Below are 22,883 nucleotides of genomic sequence, written 5' to 3'. Positions count from 1 at the left end.
TCATCCTCTGAAAATTGTCTGTTCATATCCTTTGACCATTTATCAATTAGAGAATGGCTTGATTTCTTATAAATTTGAGTCAGTTCTCTATATATTTTGGAAATGAGGCCTTTATCAGAACCTTTAACTGTGAAAATGTTTTCCCAGTTTGTTGCTTCCCTTCTAATCTTGTTTGCATTAGTTTTATTTGTACAAAGGCTTTTTAATTTGATGTAATCAAAATTTTCTATTTTGTGATCAGTAATGGTCTCTAGTTCATCTTTGGTCACAAATTTCTTTCTCCTCCACAAGTCTGAGAGATAAACTATTCTATGTTCCTCTAATTTATTTATAATCTCGTTCTTTATGCCTAGGTCATAGACCCATTTTGATCTTATCTTGGTATATGGTGTTAAGTGTGGGTCCATGCCTAATTTCTGCCATGCTAATTTCCAATTATCCCAGCAGTTTTTATCAAATAATGAATTCTCTTCCCAGAAGTTAGGGGCTTTGGGTTTGTCAAACACTAGATTGCTATAGTTGACTATTCTGTCTTGTGAACCTAGCCTTTTCCACTGATCCACTAATCTATTTCTTAGCCAATACCAAATGGTTTTGGTGACTGCTGCTTTATAATATAATTTTAGATCAGGTACAGCTAGGCCACCTTCATTTGATTTTTTTTTCATTAATTCCCTTGAGATTCTCGACTTTTTATTGTTCCATATGAATTTTGTTGTTATTTTTTCTAGATCAATAAAATATTTTCTTGGAAGTCTGATTGGTATAGCACTAAATAAATAGATTAGTTTAGGGAGTATTGTCATCTTTATTAATGTTCGCTCGGCCAATCCAAGAGCACTTAATATTTTTCCAATTATTTAAGTCTGATTTTATTTGTGTGGAGACTTTTTTATAATTTTGCTCATATAATTTCTGACTTTCCTTTGGTAGATAGATTCCCAAATATTTTATGGTATCAACAGTTATTCTGAATGGAATTTCTCTTTGTATCTCTTGCTGTTGGGTTTTGTTGGTGATATATAAAAATGCTGAGGATTTATGGGGATTTATTTTGTAGCCAGCTACTTTGCTAAAATTATGAATTATTTCCAATAGCTTTTTAGTAGAATCTCTGGGGTTCTCTAGGTATACCATCATATCATCTGCAAAGAGTGATAGTTTGGTTTCTTCATTGCCTACTCTAATTCCTTTAATATCTTTCTCGACTCTTATTGCCGAGGCTAGTGTTTCTAATACGATATTAAATAATAATGGTGATAGTGGGCAACCTTGCTTCACTCCAGATCTTACTGGGAAACGTTCCAGTTTTTCCCCATTGCATATGATGCTTACTGATGGTTTTAAATATATGCTCCTGACTATTTTAAGGAAAAGTCCATTTATTCCTATGCTCTCAAGTGTTTTTATTAGGAATGGATGTTGGATTTTATCAAATGCTTTTTCTGCATCTATTGAGATGATCATATGGTTTTTGTTTGTTTGGTTATTGATATAGTCAATTATGCTAATAGTTTTCCTAATATTGAACCAGCCCTGCATTCCTGGTATAAATCCTACTTGGTCATAGTGTATTATCCTGGTGACGATTTTCTGTAATCTTTTTGCTAATATTTTATTTAAGATTTTAGCATCAATATTCATTAGGGAGATTGGTCTATAATTTTCTTTCTCTGTTTTCAGCCTACCTGGTTTAGGTATCAGTACCATGTCTGTGTCATAAAAGGAGTTTGGTAGGACTCCTTCAATCCCTATTTTTTCAAATAGTTTATATAACATTGGAATTAATTGTTCTTTAAATGTTTGGTAGAATTCACATGCAAATCCATCTGGTCCTGGGGATTTTTTCTTAGGGAGTTGATTGATAGTTTGTTCTATTTCTTTTTCTGAGATGGGACTGTTTAGGATATTTACTTCTTCCTCTGTTAGTTTGGGCAAGCTATATTTTTAGAGGTATTTTTCTATTTCATTTGTCGAATTTATTGGCATAAAGTTGGGCAAAGTAACTCCTAATTATTGCTCTAATTTCCTCTTCGTTAGTGGTGAGTTCTCCCTTTTCATTTTTAAGACTAACAATTTGATTTTCCTCTCTCCTTTTTTTAATCAGATTTACTAGGGGTTTGTCTATTTTGTTGGTTTTTTCATAGAACCAACTCTTAGTTTTATTAATCAATTCAATAGTTTTTTTACTTTCAATTTTATTGATCTCACCTTTTATTTTTAGAATTTCAAGTTTAGTGTTTGACTGGGGGTTTTTAATTTGTTCCTTTTCTAGCATTTTTAGTTGCAAACCCAATTCATTGACCTTCTCTTTCTCTATTTTATACAAATAGGCCTCTAGAGATATGAAATTTCCCCTTATTACCGCTTTGGCTGCATCCCATACATTTTGGTATGATGTCTCATTATTATCGTTTTCTTGGGTGAAGTTATTAATTATGTCTATGATTTGCTGTTTCACCCAATCATTCTTTAGTATGAGATTATTTAGTTTCCAATTATTTTTTGGTCTACTTCCCCCTGGTTTTTTGTTGAATGTAATTTTCATTGCATCGTGGTCTGAAAAGGATGCATTTACTATTTCTGCCTTACTGCATTTGAGTTTGAGGTTTTTATGTCCTAATATATGTCAATTTTTGTATAGGTTCCATGAACTGCTGAAAAGAAAGTGTATTCCTTTCTGTCTCCATTACATTTTCTCCAGAGATCTATCATATCTAACTTTTCTAGTATTCTATTTACTTCTTTGACTTCTTTCTTATTTATTTTGTGGTTTGATTTATCTAATTCTGAGAGTGCAAGGTTAAGATCTCCCACTATTATAGTTTTACTGTCTATTTCTTCTTGCAGCTCTCTTAGTTTCTCTTTTAAGAATTTAGATGCTACCCCACTTGGTGCATATATGTTTAATATAGATAGTGCTTCATTATCCATGCTACCCTTTAGCAAGATATAGTGCCCTTCCTTATCTCTTTTAATTAGATCAATTTTTGCTTTAGCTTGATCTGAGATCAGGATGGCTACCCCTGCTTTTTTGACTTCACCTGAAGCATAGTAGATTTTGCTCCAACCTTTTACCTTTAACCTACATGTATCTCCCCGCTTCAGGTGTCTTTCCTGTAAACAACATATTGTAGGATTCTGGCTTTTAATCCATTCTGCTAACCGCTTCCTCTTTATGGGGGAGTTTACCCTGTTCACGTTTATGGTTAGAATGACCAATTCTGTATTACTTGCCATCTTGTTAACCCCGGTTTATGCTTTTCTCCCTTCTTTCCCCTTTCCCCCCCTTCCCAGTATTAAGCTTGTGAGCACCACTTTAAGCAATAGTTTTTAAGGGAAGAACCATGAAAACAATACATCATGCTTACACACCTGAAAGATAAGCTTATTTATTTGAAGAACGTGGAAGCATGGGTGGCATTTTCCCTCTGGGCACATACATTATTACAAAGCATAGGTGTCTTCTTAGGTATATTAATCCTCTAGCATTTATATAATAAATTGAATCAGTTGATTACTCTATAGAAAAATTAATTGGTTAGTCCTCTGTGTCTCCTACTAGGTTCTTAGAAGGCTGGATGGTTCTCACTTGTTAAGCTGTAGGAGTGATCTAAACTTAGATTTATATGATAATGAGTTTGATAAGGATTGATGGGTGAAAGCCATATGATTTACTGACTTGCCCTATCACTCTGACTCAATTGAGGTTTATTCTTATGAAAGTTTCCTGTCAACAGACTTAACTCACTATCTGTCTTATGCATTGATTAAGTCAAAGAATCAAGAGATGTTATTTTAAAACCATGTTCAAACTGGTGTCAAAAGCTATCTTACTCTTTTTTCTTTTAAAAATATTTTTAACATTTTTTATTTTTAAATTTTCTCCTATTCTCTCTTCCATCTACTGAGAATAAATCAATTATACATGTGAAATCATGAAAAACATAGTTCCATATTAGCTTTTTTTTAAGCAAAAAAATTAAGTTGAGGGAATTATCCTTCAAATTTCATTCAGTGTTCATCAGTTCTCTCTCTGGAGATGAGTAGCAATTTTTTTTTTTTATCTTGAGTCTTTTAGAACTGTCTTAGATTATATATTAATCAAAGTAGCCAAGTCTTTTGCAGTTGATCATCATTAAAGCATTGTTTTTTAACTGTGCACAAGGATCTTTCAGTTCTCACTTTATTTTGCATCAGTTCATATACGTCTTGCTATGTTTTCCTGAATTTCCTTCCTATTCCATCATTTTCATAGTACTCCATTATAATCATATGCCATCTTCAATTTCCAAATCTTTGTCATCACAAAAAGAACTACAAATATTTTTTACATGAAGGTCCTTTTCCTTTTACTTCGATCTTTGGGATACAAAACCAAGGTCATAAAGAGCAAGAGGCTCTGCTACAGATGAGTGTGGGAAATAGCATATCAATTTTCACCAGCTGTACTTATTTAGCCTTGCTGTCACATTCCTAAATTTCCTTGAACTCTGCAGGAGGGTGTATGCAAGAGGAATGAATGAAAAAGGCATGCATTAAATTATTCAGAACCTCGGCATCTTACTTTTTGTCTATATCTTATGACTAATTACTTTTTCCTTGTGAAGTCACCAAAATTTGATAGCCCTCCTAGTTCAACATAGTTTATTTTAATGAACCTGGATTTACTAGATTCTAACTTAATTAATGGAAACAGTCAAGGACTAGAAATTAAGAGAGAGAGAGAGAGAGGTGGTCTGATGCTGGGTCTGCTACTAGTCACATCCCCTTATGAGAGTCACTTCATCTCTTTGGCTCTCAATTTTCCAACATCTCAAATGAGGGGGTTAGACTAGATGATTAAAAAAGATACTTCCAGAATTTTATGGTTCATTAAAACAGTCAAAGAATGATAGAATTGTTGCATGTTCTAGAAGTGTTGGTTACCAATTTTGAATCTGTGTCAGTTTCTGGTGAGTTGGTTGCTGTTAGGATACCAGAAGATTAAGTGAAACATTAGCCAGTTATTTTACATATGGTAATGGGATAGATAATAGTGAGAATGGTTTGTTTTTTTTTTTAAAGATAATGCTGACATATCTTGAATTTATATCCTAATTATGGCTTGCTTTCTGTGAGTACTTGGATATGTGAACTAATCATTTTGTGAAAATATTTTTCTGTCTGTAAAAAGGACATTATATTTAATTGTCTTTTGAAGTTGATGTAAGGAAGAATAATGTGATTGTACAAGGCAGTGGGTATCAGAAATGCTGTTTCTGTAAGAAATGATTTAGAAAATGTATTAGTAAATTTCTGCACTGATTAAGTGCAATCATTACAAGAACTGCTTAAAGATTCATTGAAAGTTGGCCTAGATCCTGTGGTGAATAGGCATGGGAGTACAGAGCAGGAAGGGATCTTAGTTATAACCTCTTCATTTTACAGATGAGGTCTGAAGAGATGAATTAATTTGCCAAAGGTCACACAGGTAGCAAGATAAAATTCAAATGTAGATCTTAATCTAAATCCAGTACTTTAACTAAAACAGTACTTTAATACTTTCACTAAAACATGTTGACTTTCCTTATAAGCTAATCAAAAACAATAGGGATGCCAAAGGTAAACTTTATAATTTTGCCATATAATAAGCTTGAGAAATATAAGGGTAAGGATGAGGGTCTCAGCCACAGGGTCCTTAGATGTTTTTCTTAATCAACAGAGAAAAGGTAGTTTGGGGTCTTATTTGTTAGAGAGTTAAGAAATCAGAGGAAAGGCAATAGAAAGTATAGGCACCTATTGAGGGGAATATTCAGATGTAATTTACCCAGATCTTAACATGATGACTAAGTCTCCCTTGTGGACATGATGGCAGGATACCTTGTAGAACAGCTATGTTTATTCAGAACTTGTTGGATAACTGGATCCAAAAAGTAGTCATTAATGGTTTGATGTCAGCTTGGAAAGAAGACGCAGGAATACATACTTATCCCTGAGCTATTTAATATGTTTATAAATATCTTAGTGAACTTTCCATTCAATAAGTCATAAGGAAAAACTCTAGCTATCAGATGTAGAATGGACTCCTTGGGGAAGGAACAGGTTCCACCTCACTAAAATCTTCAAGTGAAGGCTGGATGATCTTGAATATTTTTGAGAGAATATAGCTGATTGGGTAAATTTGGACTAGGTGACTTTTGATGTTCATTCCAGCTCTGAAATTCTCCAAACCCATTAACATTTCTCTCCCTGGGCTAGGGAAGGGAGAGGAGCAACAGTTCAAATCCTAATACAGATCTGATATTATGTTTTATGAACAATTTTTTCCACTTTTATATGAACAAAGGACAGCAATTACCAGCAATTTAATTACATTTCTAAACTGTTAAATATATAGTTATTACATCTTAAGTTGGCACTCCTTTCTTATAAAAGTGATATATAACATTCTTTTTTCATAAAACTACCCATCAGTTTACCAGACTGACTGATCTGCGAACAGAATGAAAAAGACACAGTATAACTATATTTTCGCAAAGTATTTAATAATATTATAATATTCACATAAATAAGATAGTCAACCTAGACTATTTTAGTGGATTCCTAATCTGCCTTCCTACCTCCAATCTATCTCATTTACAATCAATTCTTCACATTGCAACTCAAGTAAAATTCTTTACTTACTTTTCTGATCATGTCACTATTTTATCAAAAAAAAATTCAGTAGATCTCCATCAGGTAAGTGAATAAAATAAAAATTCTCATCCTTGGAATTAAACATCCTGCACAATTAATCTCTGATCTTACCTGCACTCTAAGCTTTTTCCATATTTCCCTTCAAATATTCTTTTTAGCCAAATTAGATCTCTTTTCATTTTATTCCATATTTATATATTTAATCATGTTGTTTTCCTGTGTATATTTTATTATTTTATTCTCTTTCTGTTAAAGCTTTCCTTCTTTGAAGGTTAAATCAGATACTTTCTCCATGAAGTCTCTCCTAACTATTCCTCCCTCTGACAAAAGTGATTTCTCCCATTTTGAAAAACTTTTCCAGAAATTATTCTTTGTATTCATCATATTCTCCTCCTGTATATATAGTGCTTATTTGTACTAACTTTATTCCTCTCAACCCCATTAGACTGTCAGCTCCTTGAGACCAGTTCTGTGCATATTTGTCTTTGTAAAAGAAAAAGAAATCCCCCATAAAGTTTTATACATATTAAGTGCTTAGTATAGGGTCTTCTTAAACACAGTATATTAAACAGTAAACCACAGATGTTTAACACAAGGTATTCCAAAAAAACTTTATATAGTTTTAAGATTCAATAGTTTAAAAATTCATTAAGATTTTTGGTACACACTGAATATGTTCATTGTTGTTCCTCTATTCTTTTCTCATTCCCTTGACACTGTTTTCATTTGTTTCATTCTCTGTTGCTGCCTATATTGTAAAGTATCATTTATCAAAGAACCAGCAGGTTTTTTTTTTTTTTAATACTAGTATACATGAACTCTAGATATACTATGTCAGAAATTTCCTTGACAATCTACTTACAATGTCAAAAAAAAAGTTTTTTAGGGGGCATGATTTGTCCTTGATAAAATTATGTTGGCTCTTAATCCTCAATGCCTCCCCTTTTAAGTGTGCTGAAATTACATCACTTTAATAATATACTCTGGAATCTTTGACACCAAGCTGAAAAATATAGCTTCCTTTAAAAAATTTAGGCAATAGTTACCCTAGAGTTAATTTTCTTTGGCAGGGAAATATTGTAGAAACTTTCTTTTTCCCCCTGAGGCAACTGGGGTGAAGTGACTTGCCATAAAGTACACAATTAGAAAGTGTTAACTGCTGAGACCAGGTTTGAATTCAAGTTCTCCTGACTGGTGCTCTATCTATCTACTGGTGCCATCTAGCTGCTCCAGAAACTTTCTAATTAGCTTTCCTCTTTTATAGACTCAGAACCAGGGAAATTTCTTCTCTCAGGACTGGCTCCCCTTTTTTCAATCTCCAATCACAAAGTTATAGGCTTAGACAAGAGCACATGACTATGTAACTTGTTAATATCAGGAACACAGAAAAAGCAGACATATATTAAAACAAAGTACTAAAAAGCAAACTGTTAATGAATTATATCTGGAATTTAATTTTTCCTTTCAACCCAACTTTCCCACTAGATAGAGATGAAATGAGAAATAAAATGGGCAGACAAGAGTCTCCTCTAGACAGTACATTCATTGCAATGATTTATTCTCCACATTTCTTGTCTCGTGTTCATCAATTCTCAATTCTGGTTGTGGTCTTTTCAGTATCTCATCTTTGCTCTTGATATGGCTGCCTCTGACATTCCCTACTTTTCAGTGGAAGGAATTCATAAATTCCTTGATAGGGCAGCATTATGCCCTTCATAAATTCCTTGCTGGGAATAACAGCAGCATGAAACTAGAGATAGCTGCACTTTCTCTTTTAGGAGCAATCTTGTGGTTTCTCCAAGAAACCTGGGAAACTCTGGGTAATACCTTCCAGGCTTGTTCTTTGTGATAGGAATGATCTCAGCCACTTTTGTCTCCAGTATAGTGTGGCTGATTGACTTTTTGAATCAACATTGAGGTTTTTCCATACATAATGTCTCTTTGGGGCTCTCTCCTCCAACCTGCATTCTCACTGGCAGGTTGGGCATAAAATGCAATTGTATACTCTCTTCAGGATTCTAAGGGTAACTTAAGGGATTGCAGTTTCTAGTACTGTTGCTTTATGATCCTTCACAATATGACCCTTCGTTGCATGTTTTCCTGCTGCGTATCAGTCAATTAATTAACTTAAAACAAGGAGAGGCATTACAAATCCAATCCCCCCAAACCAAAGTGGGGAGAGTGGGCTCATATTTACAATAAAAATGTTGTGGGAGCTTGTTAATCACATTTAGAAAAATCAGGATTAAAAACTATTTTTTAAGTTATATTTGGCAATCTGTCTGGAGAAAAGTAGGTGAATTCTTTTGCTTGAGCCCTATTTTTATCCTTATCCACCTGTCTAGAAACAGTCAATAAACATGTATTGAATGTCTACCATGTGCAAGGGAATGTGCTAAATGCTGGGCATACAAAAAGAGGCAAAAAAATAGTCCTTGCCCTCAAGAAACTAACAATAATAATAGGAGAGTTGATCAAAAAATATGTACCAATGAGCTATATACATAAAAATAGGAAATAATTTATAAAGGAAAGATACTAGAATAAAGAGGTGTTAGGAAAGGTTTCCTATGGGAAATATGATTTTAGTTGAGACTTGAAGGATGCTAGGAAAGTCAATAAATAGAACTGAGGAAGGAAACCATTCCAGGCAAGGGGGATGGTCAGAGAAAATAGAGCTGAGAGATAGTGTCTTGTTTGTGAACAGTAACATGCCATTGTCAATGGATTGAAGAGTACAAAACAGGAAGTAATGTGGAAGAAGGATGCAAGGGTAGGAAGGATAGGTATAACTTAGGAACTAAGTTATAAAATATTTTCAATGCCAAATAGAGGATTTTTTTTTTTTTTATCCTGGAAGTGCTAGGGAGCCAATGGAATTTATTGAATAGAAAAGTTATATGGTAAACCTGAGATTTAGGAAAATTACTTTGGCTGTTAACAGACAAGAGTAAAGTGGGGAGATATTTGAGAATGCAACTCATCAGCAAGTTACTTTTCTGGTCATGAGGGCTGCACTAAAGTCATAGCATCAGAGGAGAAAATGGAATATTTGAGAGATGTTGCGTAAGTGAAATTGAAAGCCCTTGGCAAAAGATTGGATGGAGGCACTGGATAGAGACATTGTCATGAGAGATAAAAAAGAATAAGAAGTTGCATATGATACCTAGGTTGAAAGCATGAGAGACTTGGAGGATGATGTTGCTCTTGGCAATAGGAAAAATGAAAGAAGGAGAACAAGGTTTAGGAGGAAAGATAATGAGTTCAGTTTTGAACATGCTGAGTTCAAGATATTTACTAGATATCCAGTCTGAGATGTGTGAAAGGCAATTGTAGATGAAAGATTAGAGGTCAGTAGAGAATTTGGGGCAGGATAGATAGCTATGAGAATCATTAGCATTAAAGATGATAATTGAATAGTTGGGAATTGATTAGATCACCAAAAGAAGTGGTATAAAAGGAGAAAGAGAAAAGGGCCTAGTACTGAATACAGTAGGACATGGTTAAAGAGCATTATCTAGATGAAGATCTAGCAAAAGAGATTGAGAAGGAGTGGTCAGATAAGTAGTAGGAAAACCTGGAGAGAAGTGTTCTGAAGACAGGCAAAACAAAAGTATCAAGACAAAGCGGATGGTCAAAGTGCAAAAGCCTATAGACAAGTGAAGAAGAGTAAGTATTAAAAAAAGTCATTGGATTTAACCATTAAGAAATCATTAGTTATATGGAATAAATGGAAGATAATCTCAGAAAAGAGGATTCCAGTTGCTACTAGAAAGAGGAAGGCCTTCTACAGAAAGTAAATAGTGAACTGACTATCTGTGTAGGAAATAGAGTCATCTTACTTTATCTCTTGGGGCAGGGCTTTGACCAAAGAAAGGCTATTACAGGAAAGTAGATTTCAGATCCATTTTGGAAAGAATTGATTTATAGCAGGAATTATTTTCAAAATGAAATAGACCACTTTAAAAGATAGTGATCTTCTTATCACTGAAAGCATTTAAGTAAAAATGGGGTGAAAAGAAGGGCTGGATGGAAGGTTGGATTATGTATGATCTCTTGCAACTCTTAAGAGTTCTCTGTATATATCCTATCTCTCAAAAGGAGAGTCCCTTTGAAAAAAGGGACTATTTTCCATTTTTGTCTTAGCATCTAATACAATGCTTTGTGCATTTTTTTTGGTCATACCTATGATTTAACTGATGAAGGGAACTCAAAAGATGATCCCCCCTCTACCAATTCAGATCCACAATTGTTTTGAAAAAAAAATTGTTAAACATTGCCCAATAAAATTTTAAAATTTAATATTTAAAAAAATATTTAAGTTACAGATTCTCTCCTTCCCCCATTCCTTAAGAAGGCAAGCAATTTGATATCAATTATACATACAAAGCTATGCAAAACAAATAGCATTATTTGCTATGCTGCAAAAGAAAACACACATACAAAAAAGAAAAGAAAAAAGTAAAGTATGCTTCAAAAACAAAATCATTACAACAGTTTCAATAGAGTGGTGAGGTGGGAATCCAAGTAAGGGGTTAACATGTGAATGAGAGGGGGGAAAAATGGAGGCACCTATTATTGATAGCCCTTTCAAGGAATCTGGCCACAAAGAGCATAAGAATTCTAGGATATTAGGTTGTAGAAGAATTAAATGAGATTTTTTTAAGTACAGAGGAGACAAGGATATGTTTGCTTAGGTATTAAACCCTTTTTGTTATTAATACTGCTTCTTCCTGGTAACTGAAATTCAGTCTTTTAACTAGTTCTACTAAGTAGGCTTAGTTCACATTACTCTAAAATGGGCAGCCCTTGTCCTGAGTATCATTTAGGTGTCAAAAGTGAAGTTCCCGCTTGCACTTTTTACCAGGTACTGGCTTCATTCAAGGTTTCTTCACTCCTTTCTTTAGTTTTTAGACTTATTCAAAGATTCGATAAGGTAGAGATTTTATTATTTCATGCTTTTGTTAGTCAAATTATACTTAACATACTGTTTTTGTGTTCTCCCATTCTTCCTAGAATTCCGTTTTACAGTGTTATGATATTCCCATGAGAAACTATCCCATAGATAGTTTCCATTTAGGATAAGAGAATTTTAACCATATGCCCAGAGTGAGCTCTAACTCATAAGGGAGGTACACTGATTTTTAAATATATCACAAATTAAGCAATCTAAATGAATTCTATCTTCTTTAAAGTAATCATTCTGAGAGGCCACATACATTTTCCAATGTTCCCCACTATTTCAACCTCTTTTGAACTTGTTTGTAGAAATTATTTTCAAAATATTAAAATATCAAAACTTTTCAAAACATTGAGGATTTTTGAGGATATTTAATCCTCAAATACTTTGAAAATGGATCTGATTTTCAGAAATAGCCTAAAAGTCCTAAAAAGCTAAATCAAGTAAGTAAGCAAGGCCGTTTTATTCTGTTGTACTTTAAGGTAGTAATATCAAACTCAAATAGATATAGGGGTCACTAAATTGTACATAAGGATCTCTTTGATTGCTTATTGAGCATTAACTATATTTGATTGTATTTTATTTTGTCAAATATATGCCAATTACATTTTAATCTGATTCAGGCTGTCCTCAGAAGTATTTTAATAGTATTTGACACTTCTGTTTAAGACATCAGATTGGTTTCCTTGTGTGATTTGTGAAGTAGTTTGTAAGGCAATTCTTAATGTATTCTAGAAATTTAAACGAATGGAATAAGTTTATGTTCTTAGTAATCTCAAAGTGATTATTTTGAGGGATATCTTTTATTTAGATATTACCTAACTTTGCAGTATTTTACCTAACGTTTCAGTATTTTATTACAGTAAGGAAGAGTCAAGTTTAAATATAATATCCTCATACTGCAACATAGCTAACATATATAGGACTGCTTGCCATCTTGGGGAGGGGGTGGAGGGAGGGAGGGGAAAAATTGAAACATAAGCGAGTGCAAGGGATAATGTTGTAAGAAATTACCCTGGCATGGATTCTGTCAATATAAAGTTATTATTAAATAAAATAAAATTTAAATAAATAAATATAATATCCTCAGATACTTACTGTGTGATCTAGGGCAAGTCATTTATTCAGTCTACTCTATAGTATTCCTCATCTGTAAAATGGGATAAAAAAATAAAATTAGTTATTTGTAAAATGCTTTGCAAACCTTAAAGTACCATATGAATGTTAGCTATTATTATGCAATTTTAGGACTGTACATAAACACAATTTAGTTTGTACAGTTATTAGAATGACTTTCAAATATGTGACTTTTCCATGTAAATCATGAAGTTCTTTTTTCTTCATTTCAACTGCAACTGTTGGAACTTCAGAATCAGTTCTTCAGCGAATAAAGAGACAAGGCTTACAATTGCCTCTCTCACCTGATCAGCTCCTTCTGACTGTCAACGCCCTGCAACAAGCTCACACAGCAAGCAATATTACTGATCATCTCTCTCTTCCTAAAGCCAATGTCCGTGATGCTTGGGGACCTGCAGTTCTCCAACAGGAAACCTCAAATAATTTTCTGAACTTAAAAGATATGTCACTCCTACCAGGGAGAGCCGAACAGACTGCTCAAATCAAAAAGTTAAAATCTGCCAGTATTGCTCCAGGTTTTAAAAGAACTAGCACCCCATTTGAAATTCAAAAATTGCAGTTAAACATAAAGAAATCCTTACACAGCTCCAAGATATGTTCTCACATTCCAGAGCCTATGATCATCCGCCCTAATTCCTGTGGAACCATGAAGGATAGAGAAGAAAAAGTGCATAAGAAGCCAGGTCACCTGACTAGCAGCCACATCATTAAACCTAATCGTATGATGATTAGAAGCACCGTGGAATCCTCATATTTCCGAGTAAAGCCACCCATATACAGTGTGACAGCCAATCCCTATCGGATCAATACTGGATTCATGCTCCTGACAGTGAAACAAAAGAAAGAATATAATGAAGCCAAAATGAAGGAGTTTAAGAACATGACCCCCATTGGGACAGTAAATCCAGATAAAGCAAACAAACTAGCTTGGCTCAAGAAGATCAAAGGTTTGTCGATAAATGACTTTATGAAGAAAGGGAAAATAGCAGCTCCTGAATTTGGACATAACACATTTATCTGAATGCTAGCTACAAAAAGCATTTTGCCTTTAAAATAAACATCATATTGCTATCATTATTTGAGCTCTTGTTATTTGGTCCTTTTACATGGTAACTGGTCTTTTGAGACAGGGAAATTCTAGTCATCTTCGTATGAACTACAAGCATTCTATTCTTGTATCAGGAATGGAAGAAAGGGTAGGTCCTCTGGAGATTCATTTGTCCCTCTGAGTAGGGGAAAAAACAAAACAATAAAAAATTCTTCTGTAATCTCAGTTTCCTCATCTGTAAAAGGGGGAGAGTAATTACCTTGTATAGTGGTTATAGGAATATCAAATTAGGTATTTGTAAAGTTCTTAGCATAACACCACATAATAGGCACCATACCGTATTCCTTTCTCTTCCAACTTAGGGAGTCAGTCACTCCTCACCATGAATTCAAAGAACCTTTGTGCTAGCTTCAAAAGGAAGGAAAATCACTTCAGAAATGAATGCACAGAATACAGATGTTTTCTGTGCTTGAAAATTTTGGGCTTAAATTTAATTGAAAACATTCAATTCTATATAGTAGTTAATAAGTTTAATAAATTGAGTTAAAATAATATTTTGGAAAAGTTCTTCTACATTTATGAAAGGAAATTTAATAAGTATCTCAATCTCAATCCATTTAGGTTTATAGATTTTTGACTATGTGTGTGTGTGTGTGTGTGTGTGTGTGTGTGTGTGTGTGTGTGTATATATGTATATGTATATGTATATATATATATACACACACATATACATATACATACAGAGAGAGAGAGAGAGAGAGAGAGACTGGATATATATCTTTCCACTGAGAAATGATTTTTCAAGCTTTACTTCTAGAAAGGAGCCTAATGATAGAAATAACAAGTTTCTGGATTTATCAACCTAGGTCCCAAAAGCCCTAGAAAGCTGGACCCCAGAAGAAAGTGTCTTAGTATATGTGTATTCTCTCCAATATAATTCAAAGAATTATTATCTCCCTTGCATTTAACTAATACCAATTACCTTTTACAAAGGAATATTTATTGAGAAAGCAAAGCAAGTATCAAAGTACAACATCCCAATCCTGAAGTACAGTCAATCTCTATAAACCCGAGTCCTTGGGGAAAGTACCCTCTACATATAATATAGCTTCTGGGGGAGACAAAATGATTTTGTAATCCGCTGATTTTTGGCTTCTGTTCTAACAAGTCAGTAGTCCTTAATCTTCTGGTTTGGGAATCTGCCTCAAAAAACTCTCATGCCCAATCTGTCTGATTCTGAAAAAACCAATCCTCAGTCAGATAGCATCTGTTCTCAGGATAGTCCCACAGATCAAACTCCTGAGACAATAGTGAATAGACCACTCTTCAGTTCACTGTTGACTGTCAGATAAGGTTGGTCAGTGATAACCAAATTCCAGAGACCATTTCTCTGGGCTATAGAATTAGCATGTCAATGATAAGAAAACTGGATCACAGCATCTCCTCTCCCATAAGACTTTGCTAATTTCTTTTGGAACTTAGCCTGCTTGTAATGGCGTTACAACTACAATAAAACTTTGCTTCTTGACTAGGAAATGGGTTCAAAGCTGCAAATTCTTTTGAGATACCTCACAACACTGCTCTGGGATCCCAAACTCTTGGGGTCTCCCCTTTCCAACATCAACACTCTTACCTCCCTTATGTCCTATTCACTTATGCTAAATACATGTATACACACACACACATATGTGTGTATACACACATACACACAACTCAGTTTCTTAAACTGTGGGCCATAATCATATTTGGAGTCTCATAACTCAATGTTACAAATTTATGATTATCAGTAAATGTGTGATTTGTATACTTATTTTATATTCTTATATACGTGGGATCATATAAAAGTTTCTTAGGTAAAAAGGGGTTGCCAGTGGGAAAAAGTTTAAGAAGCCTTGGTATATATGTCAAATAAGTTACTCTTGTTTGGAGGACATCTTATATCACCTACCTGGTTAATGCTGGGTTTAATTAAACAGGACATTTTTAAAAATTTTAAATTTGTTTTTTGAAAGCTTTTTATCTCCAAAACATAATGCATGGATAATTTTTCAGCATTGACTCTTGCATAGCCTTGTGTTTCAAATTTCCCCCTCCTAATGAGACATCATACCAAAATGTATGGGATACAGCCAAAGCGGTAATAAGGGGAAATTTCATAGCTCTAGAGGCCTATTTGCATAAAATAGAGAAAGAGAAGGTCAATGAATTGGGCTTGCAACTAAAAATGCTAGAAAAGGAACAAATTAAAAACCCCCAGTCAAATACTAAACTTGAAATTCTAAAAATAAAAGGAGAGATCAATAAAATTGAAAGTAAAAAAACTACTGAATTAATTAATAAAACTAAGAGTTGGTTCTATGAAAAAAACAACAAAATAGACAAACCCTTAGTAAATCTGATTTAAAAAAGGAAAGAGGAAAATCAAATTGTTAGTCTTAAAAATGAAAAGGGAGAACTCGCCACTAACGAAGAGGAAATTAGAGCAATAATTAGGAGTCACTTTGCCCAACTTTATGCCAATAAATTTGACAACTTAAATGAAATAGAAGAATACCTCCAAAAATATAGCTTGCCCAAACTAACAGAGGAAGAAGTAAATATCCTAAACAGTCCCATCTCAGTAAAAGAAATAGAACAAAATATCAATCAACTCCCTAAGAAAAAATCCCCAGGACCAGATGGATTTACATGTGAATTCTACCAAACATTTAAAGAACAATTAACTCCAATGCTAAATAATCTATTTGAAAAAGTAGGGATTGAAGGAGTCCTACCAAACTCCTTTTATGACACAGACATGGTACTGATACCTAAACCAGGTAGGCTGAAAACAGAGAAAGAAAATTATAGACCAATCTCCCTAATGAATATTGATGCTAAAATCTTAAATAAAATATTAGCAAAAAGATTACAGAAAATCATCCCCAGGATAATACACTATGACCAAGTAGGATTTATACCAGAAATGCAGGGCTGGTTCAATATTAGGAAAACTATTAGCATAATTGACTATATCAATAACCAAACAAACAAAAACCATATGATCATCTCAATAGATGCAGAAAAAACATTTGATAAAATCCAATATCCATTCCTAATAAAAACACTTGAGAGCATAGGAATAAATGGACTTTTCCTTAAAATAGTCAGGAGCATATATTTAAAACCATCAGTAAGCATCATATGCAATGAGGAAAAACTGGAGCGTTTCCCAGTAAGATCTGGAGTGAAGCAAGGTTGCCCACTATCACCATTATTATTCAATATCGTATTAGAAACACTAGCCTCAGCAATAAGAGTCGAGACAGATATTAAAGGAATTAGAGTAGGCAATGAGGAAACCAAACTATCACTCTTTGCAGATGATATGATGGTATACTAGAGAATCCCAGAGATTCTACTAAAAAGCTATTAGAAATAATTCATAATTTTAGCAAAGTAGCTGGATACAAAATAAATCCTCAGAAATCCTCAGTATTTTTACACATCACCAACAAAACCCAACAGCAAGAGATACAAAGAGAAATTCCATTCAGAATAACTGTTGATAGCATGAAATATTTGGGAATCTATCTACCAAAGGAAAGTCAGGAATTATATGAGCAAAATTACAAAAAAGTTTCCACACAAATAAAGTCAGACTTAAATAATTGGAAAAATATTAAGTGCTCTTCGATAGGCCGAGCGAATATAATAAAGATGACAATACTTCCCAAACTAATCTATTTATTTAGTGCTATACCAATCAGACTTCCAAGAAAATATTTTAATGATCTAGAAAAAATAACAACAAAATTCATATGGAACAATAAAAAATCAAGAATCTCAAGGGAATTAATGAAAAAAAAAATCAAATGAAGATGGCCTAGCTGTACCTGATCTAAAATTATATTATAAAGCAGCAGTCACCAAAACCATTTGGAATTGGCTAAGAAATAGATTAGTTGATCAGTGGAAAAGGTTAGGTTCACAAGACAGAATAGTAAACTATAGCAATCTAGTGTTTGACAAACCCAAAGATCCTAACTTTTGGGATAAGAATTCATTATTTGATAAAAACTGCTGGGATAACTGGAAATTAGTATGGCAGAAATTAGGCATGGACCCACACTTAACACCATATACCAAGATAAGATCAAAATGGGTCCATGACCTAGGCATAAAGAACAAGATTATAAATAAATTAGAGGAACATTATAAATTAGAATAAATTAGAGATAGTTTATCTCTCAGACTTGTGGAAGAGAAAGAAATTTGTGACCAAAGATGAACTAGAGACCATTACTGATCACAAAATAGAAATTTTTGATTATATCAAATTAAAAAGCCTTTGTACAAACAAAACTAATGCAAACAAGATTAGAAGGGAAGCAACAAACTGGGAAAACATCTTCACAGTTAAAGGTTCTGATAAAGGCCTCATTTCCAAAATATATAGAGAACTGACTCAAATTTATAAGAAATCAAGCCATTCTCCAATTGATAAATGGTCAAAGGATATGAATAGACAATTTTCAGATGATGAAATTGAAACTATTACCACTCATATGAAAGAGTGTTCCAAATCATTATTGATCAGAGAAATGCAAATTAAGACAACTCTGAGATACCACTACACACCTGTCAGATTGGCTAAGATGACAGGAAAAAATAATGATGAATGTTGGAGGGGATGTGGGAAAACTGGGACACTGATGCATTGTTGGTGGAGTTGTGAATGAATCCAACCATTCTGGAGAGCAATCTGGAATTATGCCTAAAAAGTTATTAAATTGTGCATACCCTTTGATCCAGCAGTGTTTTTATTGGGCTTATATCCCAAAGAAATACTAAAGAAGGGAAAGGGACCTGTATGTGCCAAAATGTTTGTAGCAGCCCTGTTTGTAGTGGCTAGAAACTGGAAAATGAATGGATGCCCATCAATTGGAGAATGGCTGGGTAAATTGTGGTATATGAATGTTATGGAATATTATTGTTCTGTAAGAAATGACCAGCAGGATGAATACAGAGAGGCTTGGAGAGACTTACATGAACTGATGCTAAGTGAAATGAGCAGAACCAGGAGATCATTATACACTTCGACAACGATATTGTATGAGGATGTATTCTGATGGAAGTGGATTTCTTTGACAAAGACTCAGTTTCAATTGATAAATGATGGACAGAAGCAGCTACACCCAAAGAAAGAACACTGGGAAACGAATATGAACTATTTGCATTTTTGTTTTTCTTTCCGAGTTGTTATTACCTTCTGAATCCAATTCTCCCTGTGCAACAAGAGAACTGCTTGGTTCTGCAAACATATATTGTATCTAGGATATACTGCAACATATCTAACATATACACGACTGCTTGCCATCTAGGGGAGGGGGTGGAGGAAGGGAGGGGAAAAATTGGAACAGAAGCGAGTGCAAGGGATAATGTTGTAAAAAAAAAAAAAAAAATTACCCTGGCATGGATCCTGTCAATATAAAGTTATTATAAAGAAAATATAAAAAAAAGAAAAAAAAGAAAAGAAAACCAAAAAACAAAATTTCCCCTCCTTCCCCCTATTCCCTCCCCTACATGGCAAGCAATCCAATATGTGTTTTACATGTTAAAATATATGTTAAATCCAATATATGTAAACATATTTTTACAATTATCTTGCTTAGTTTCCAGTTTCTTGCCATTACAAAAAGGGCTGCCACAAATATTTTTGCACATATGGGTCCCTTTTCCTACTTTAAGATTTCTTTAAGATGCAGGCCCAATAGAAATACAAGTAGGACATTCTTTAAGGACAACTCCTTGCCATACTCAGTTTTTTTGCTATTGGCTATAGTATCTGAAAACTTTGATGGTTCTTCAGATGAAGTTCACAAAATTGTAACTTAGTCTGTTCTGCTTCTGTACTCACTGATCCAGCTGATTAATCTAAAATCAGAAGGGATAAATACAAAGGAAAAGAAATGTGGCCCCTTGTTCCCTGAGGCCACATGATAGAATATAGCAAGTAGCCAGGGAAGATAACACAGCTGGCAGGAGCTATCCATGCTGCTAGTAGTACCTTTCCTTATCCCCCCACTATACAACTGTATTTTTTTCTTCCCTATTAAAAAACTGCTAGTAAAGACAGTTTGCCTATTAACATCTTTTGAATGCATACTCAGTTCTAGGACAGCAGTCAATCAAAAGGCTTTTCATTACTGTACAGTAAGCAGGAAAATTATAGGATATCTATGCCTGCTATGAGATGTGGAAGGGAAATTCCTTTTAAATAGCTGAGAAATACTGTACAAGCTTTTGGAACTAGGCTCTCATTGGATGGAATCCCCATTGCAATTAAATAAAGAACTTCATTTGAATCAAAATAAAGATGTTAAGTGTAAAGTTAAAGATCATAACATATTTTTTTCTGCTAGCCAAATATAAGAAAAAGGGTTTCCTTTAGCAAAAATTCCTTTTCTGCCCAGTATCATACTAGGCTTTAATTGGTAATGAGAAGCAGCAAAGTACCCTGAAAGCAAGATTCATTAAGCTACTACCACTACTTAAACCTCTCAAATCCTGTATATACTAGCAACATGGTACCAATGCAATGCAAACCAGATAGGATATACTTAAAGGCAGTGAGGAGAGAGAAATGGTGCTGTGGACAGAGCACTTGCCTGAAATCAAGAAGACTAGAGTTCAAATTTGACCTCAGACACTTACTGTGTGGATAAATTATTAACCTGTTTGCCCCAGTTTCTTCAGCTGTAAAAACAGGGATAAGGATAATAACAACTACCTTGTAAGGATCAAATGATATATGTTAAAAGTGCTTAGCATGGTACCTGGCACACAGCGGGTGCTATAAATAAATGTGTTTGTATAAATGTATATATAAATAAATATGTGTATATATACATATATATGGTATGTGCATATATATATATATATATATATATATATATATGTGTGTGTGTGTGTGTGTGTGTGTGTGTGTGTGTGTGTGTATGTGTGTGTTCCATTCCCACAGCCTTAACTAATGGACATAACTCTTGTGAAAAAGCTCACCATCCTTATGGACCACCAACACAAATGACTGACCAACCTTCATTGACAGCCTTAACCTGTCAGACATAATCTATTAAGGCCAATAGCCCTGGGAACGGGAACACGTCTCAGACTAATAGCCAAGCCCCGACAGCCAACAATGAGCGGGGCGTCCTCTATGGAAAGGGGGCCTAACATACTCACCACCACTACTGACAACTTCTGACCAACTGCCACCAACTTAAATTCCTTTATTTGCTTCTTTTTCCTTTTCTTTCTTTTCTTCTTTCTCTCTTTCCCTCTCTTTCTTTCCCCCTTTAGCTCTCACTCCCCAAACTCATCTTATTTCCAGACTAGACTCCTCAGAAACCCTTGTGGAGATGAAAAAATGGCAACTGTTTCTGTAGGTACTACAACCTATCTCTTCAGCAGCCACAGATACCTTAATTAGATATAAAAAACAAAGTTCTTGCCACTGAAGTCTTTGGCACTGATAAATCGTTGGACATCAGACAACAGACAACAGATTATCACTGGATATAACATTAAGAAAATGCATTACCATCTGTTTTGCTTCTACACACTAAGGACCATAGGACCTTTCTGCCTTGCAGTTACATCCTCCTATACAGCCTATTCAAATTTAAGTTCCTTCAGACTCCCACTTTCTATGTGTAAGATTGTGAAGAAGAATCTAAAAGTCATTTACAGACTGTTCCATAGATCAAAGGAGCATAACAATTATTTGTAAATTGTCTCATGAATTAACTAAAAACCATGTTCTGAGAATATGTGCTAAATTAGGGGATGCCTATCATAAAAACCTGTTAAACTGCTAGCTGTCTAGCTAAGGTCTGTAAGCCTTAGATAAGTTCAAGATATTTGCAAGACACCAGCAGAATAGCATAATTTTGAGATGATCCAGTTATATAAATGAATCCCAAGTTGGCAGTAAAAATTTGTCTCCTACTAAAACCCTAAAAGAATGAAACCCCAAACTCCTATCCTGAACACTCCTCCATATTCTAAGGATTCAAGTACTAACTCCACTCCCTGGTTACATAACTGACTTTCTGTGCCTCTCCCTCCTCCCCATTCTCTTTCTCATACTACCTGAATTCTTCCACCTCTAGTCCCACTATCTGGTTCTGTATCTCCCCATCATTTCTCTCTGTACTTTCTGTGCCTTATTAGAGTGTAACTGAACCATAAATTCCTGCTGGCATAATGGTCTTTTCCTGGAAGTATTCAAAGAACTGGGCAAGCTCAGCTCCATTTGACCCAGAAAAAATCTATTGTGATCCCCTATCTTGATTCAAGTAATAATTCCATAAATTAATCGGTAATTTAATAGAAAACTTTTTCATTAATTTTTAGTACTTGTTTTGTACATTTTCAGTCATGTCCAATTCTTTGTGACCCCTTTTTGGGGTTTTCTTGGCAAAGATAAGAGATGGTTTGCCATTTTCTTCACCTGCTCATTTTACCATGAAGAAACTGAGGTAAATAGGGAGTTGCCCAGCGTCACACAAATAAATGTCTGAGGACTGGAATAGTATTCTTGATTCCAGGGTTGACACTCCTACATACACTGCGCCATCCAGTTGCTCTGAGTACCACAGAGTAACATTATATTGCTCAACAGTAGTAGGAATACTCAAAAAAAATACCTACTGAATACTTACGAAATAGCTTGCCCACTTTAAGTACCAACTCATTTTTGCTATTTTTAATTAACTTCAAAAATTCGTAGCTTTTCCCCTTGCATTGGCTTGCTTTATATTTTTAAAAATTACTTCTTATTGATGTATTTTGTTTTTTACATCTCGGTAGTTGCTCTCGGTATCCCTTCCCTTCCCCCAATCTCAAGTTCCGCCTCTCCAAAGCACTCCCGACTCCCTTCCCGTTAGCCCCATCAACTCTTGCAGGTGATGCACTGCTCTCGCAGGCGGCGCACTACTCTCACATCAGGCTCTCTCAATACTTCCTTTCTTCCTTCTTCCTACTCCCAATGCGCGCTGGGACGTGACGGTTTGACGT

General features: G+C 34.5%; 1 protein-coding gene across 1 annotated transcript in view; it reads left to right on the top strand.

Moving 5' to 3' along the window:
- FBXW10B (F-box and WD repeat domain containing 10B) overlaps positions 1 to 13,849 on the top strand; it is a 124,020-nt gene extending 110,171 nt beyond the window's left edge. The window contains exon 13 of the mRNA XM_051995625.1: positions 13,009 to 13,849. Coding sequence (XP_051851585.1) covers positions 13,009 to 13,796 — 788 coding nt within the window. The 3' untranslated portion in view covers positions 13,797 to 13,849. The remainder of the gene's footprint in view (positions 1 to 13,008) is intronic.
- Positions 13,850 to 22,883: the final 9,034 nt, after the last annotated feature.

Source organism: Antechinus flavipes, chromosome 4, assembly GCF_016432865.1.
Source record: "Antechinus flavipes isolate AdamAnt ecotype Samford, QLD, Australia chromosome 4, AdamAnt_v2, whole genome shotgun sequence".
NCBI lineage: Eukaryota > Metazoa > Chordata > Mammalia > Dasyuromorphia > Dasyuridae > Antechinus > Antechinus flavipes.
The sequence above is the reverse complement of the archived record's forward strand: the minus strand, read 5'-3'. Positions and strand labels throughout refer to the sequence as shown.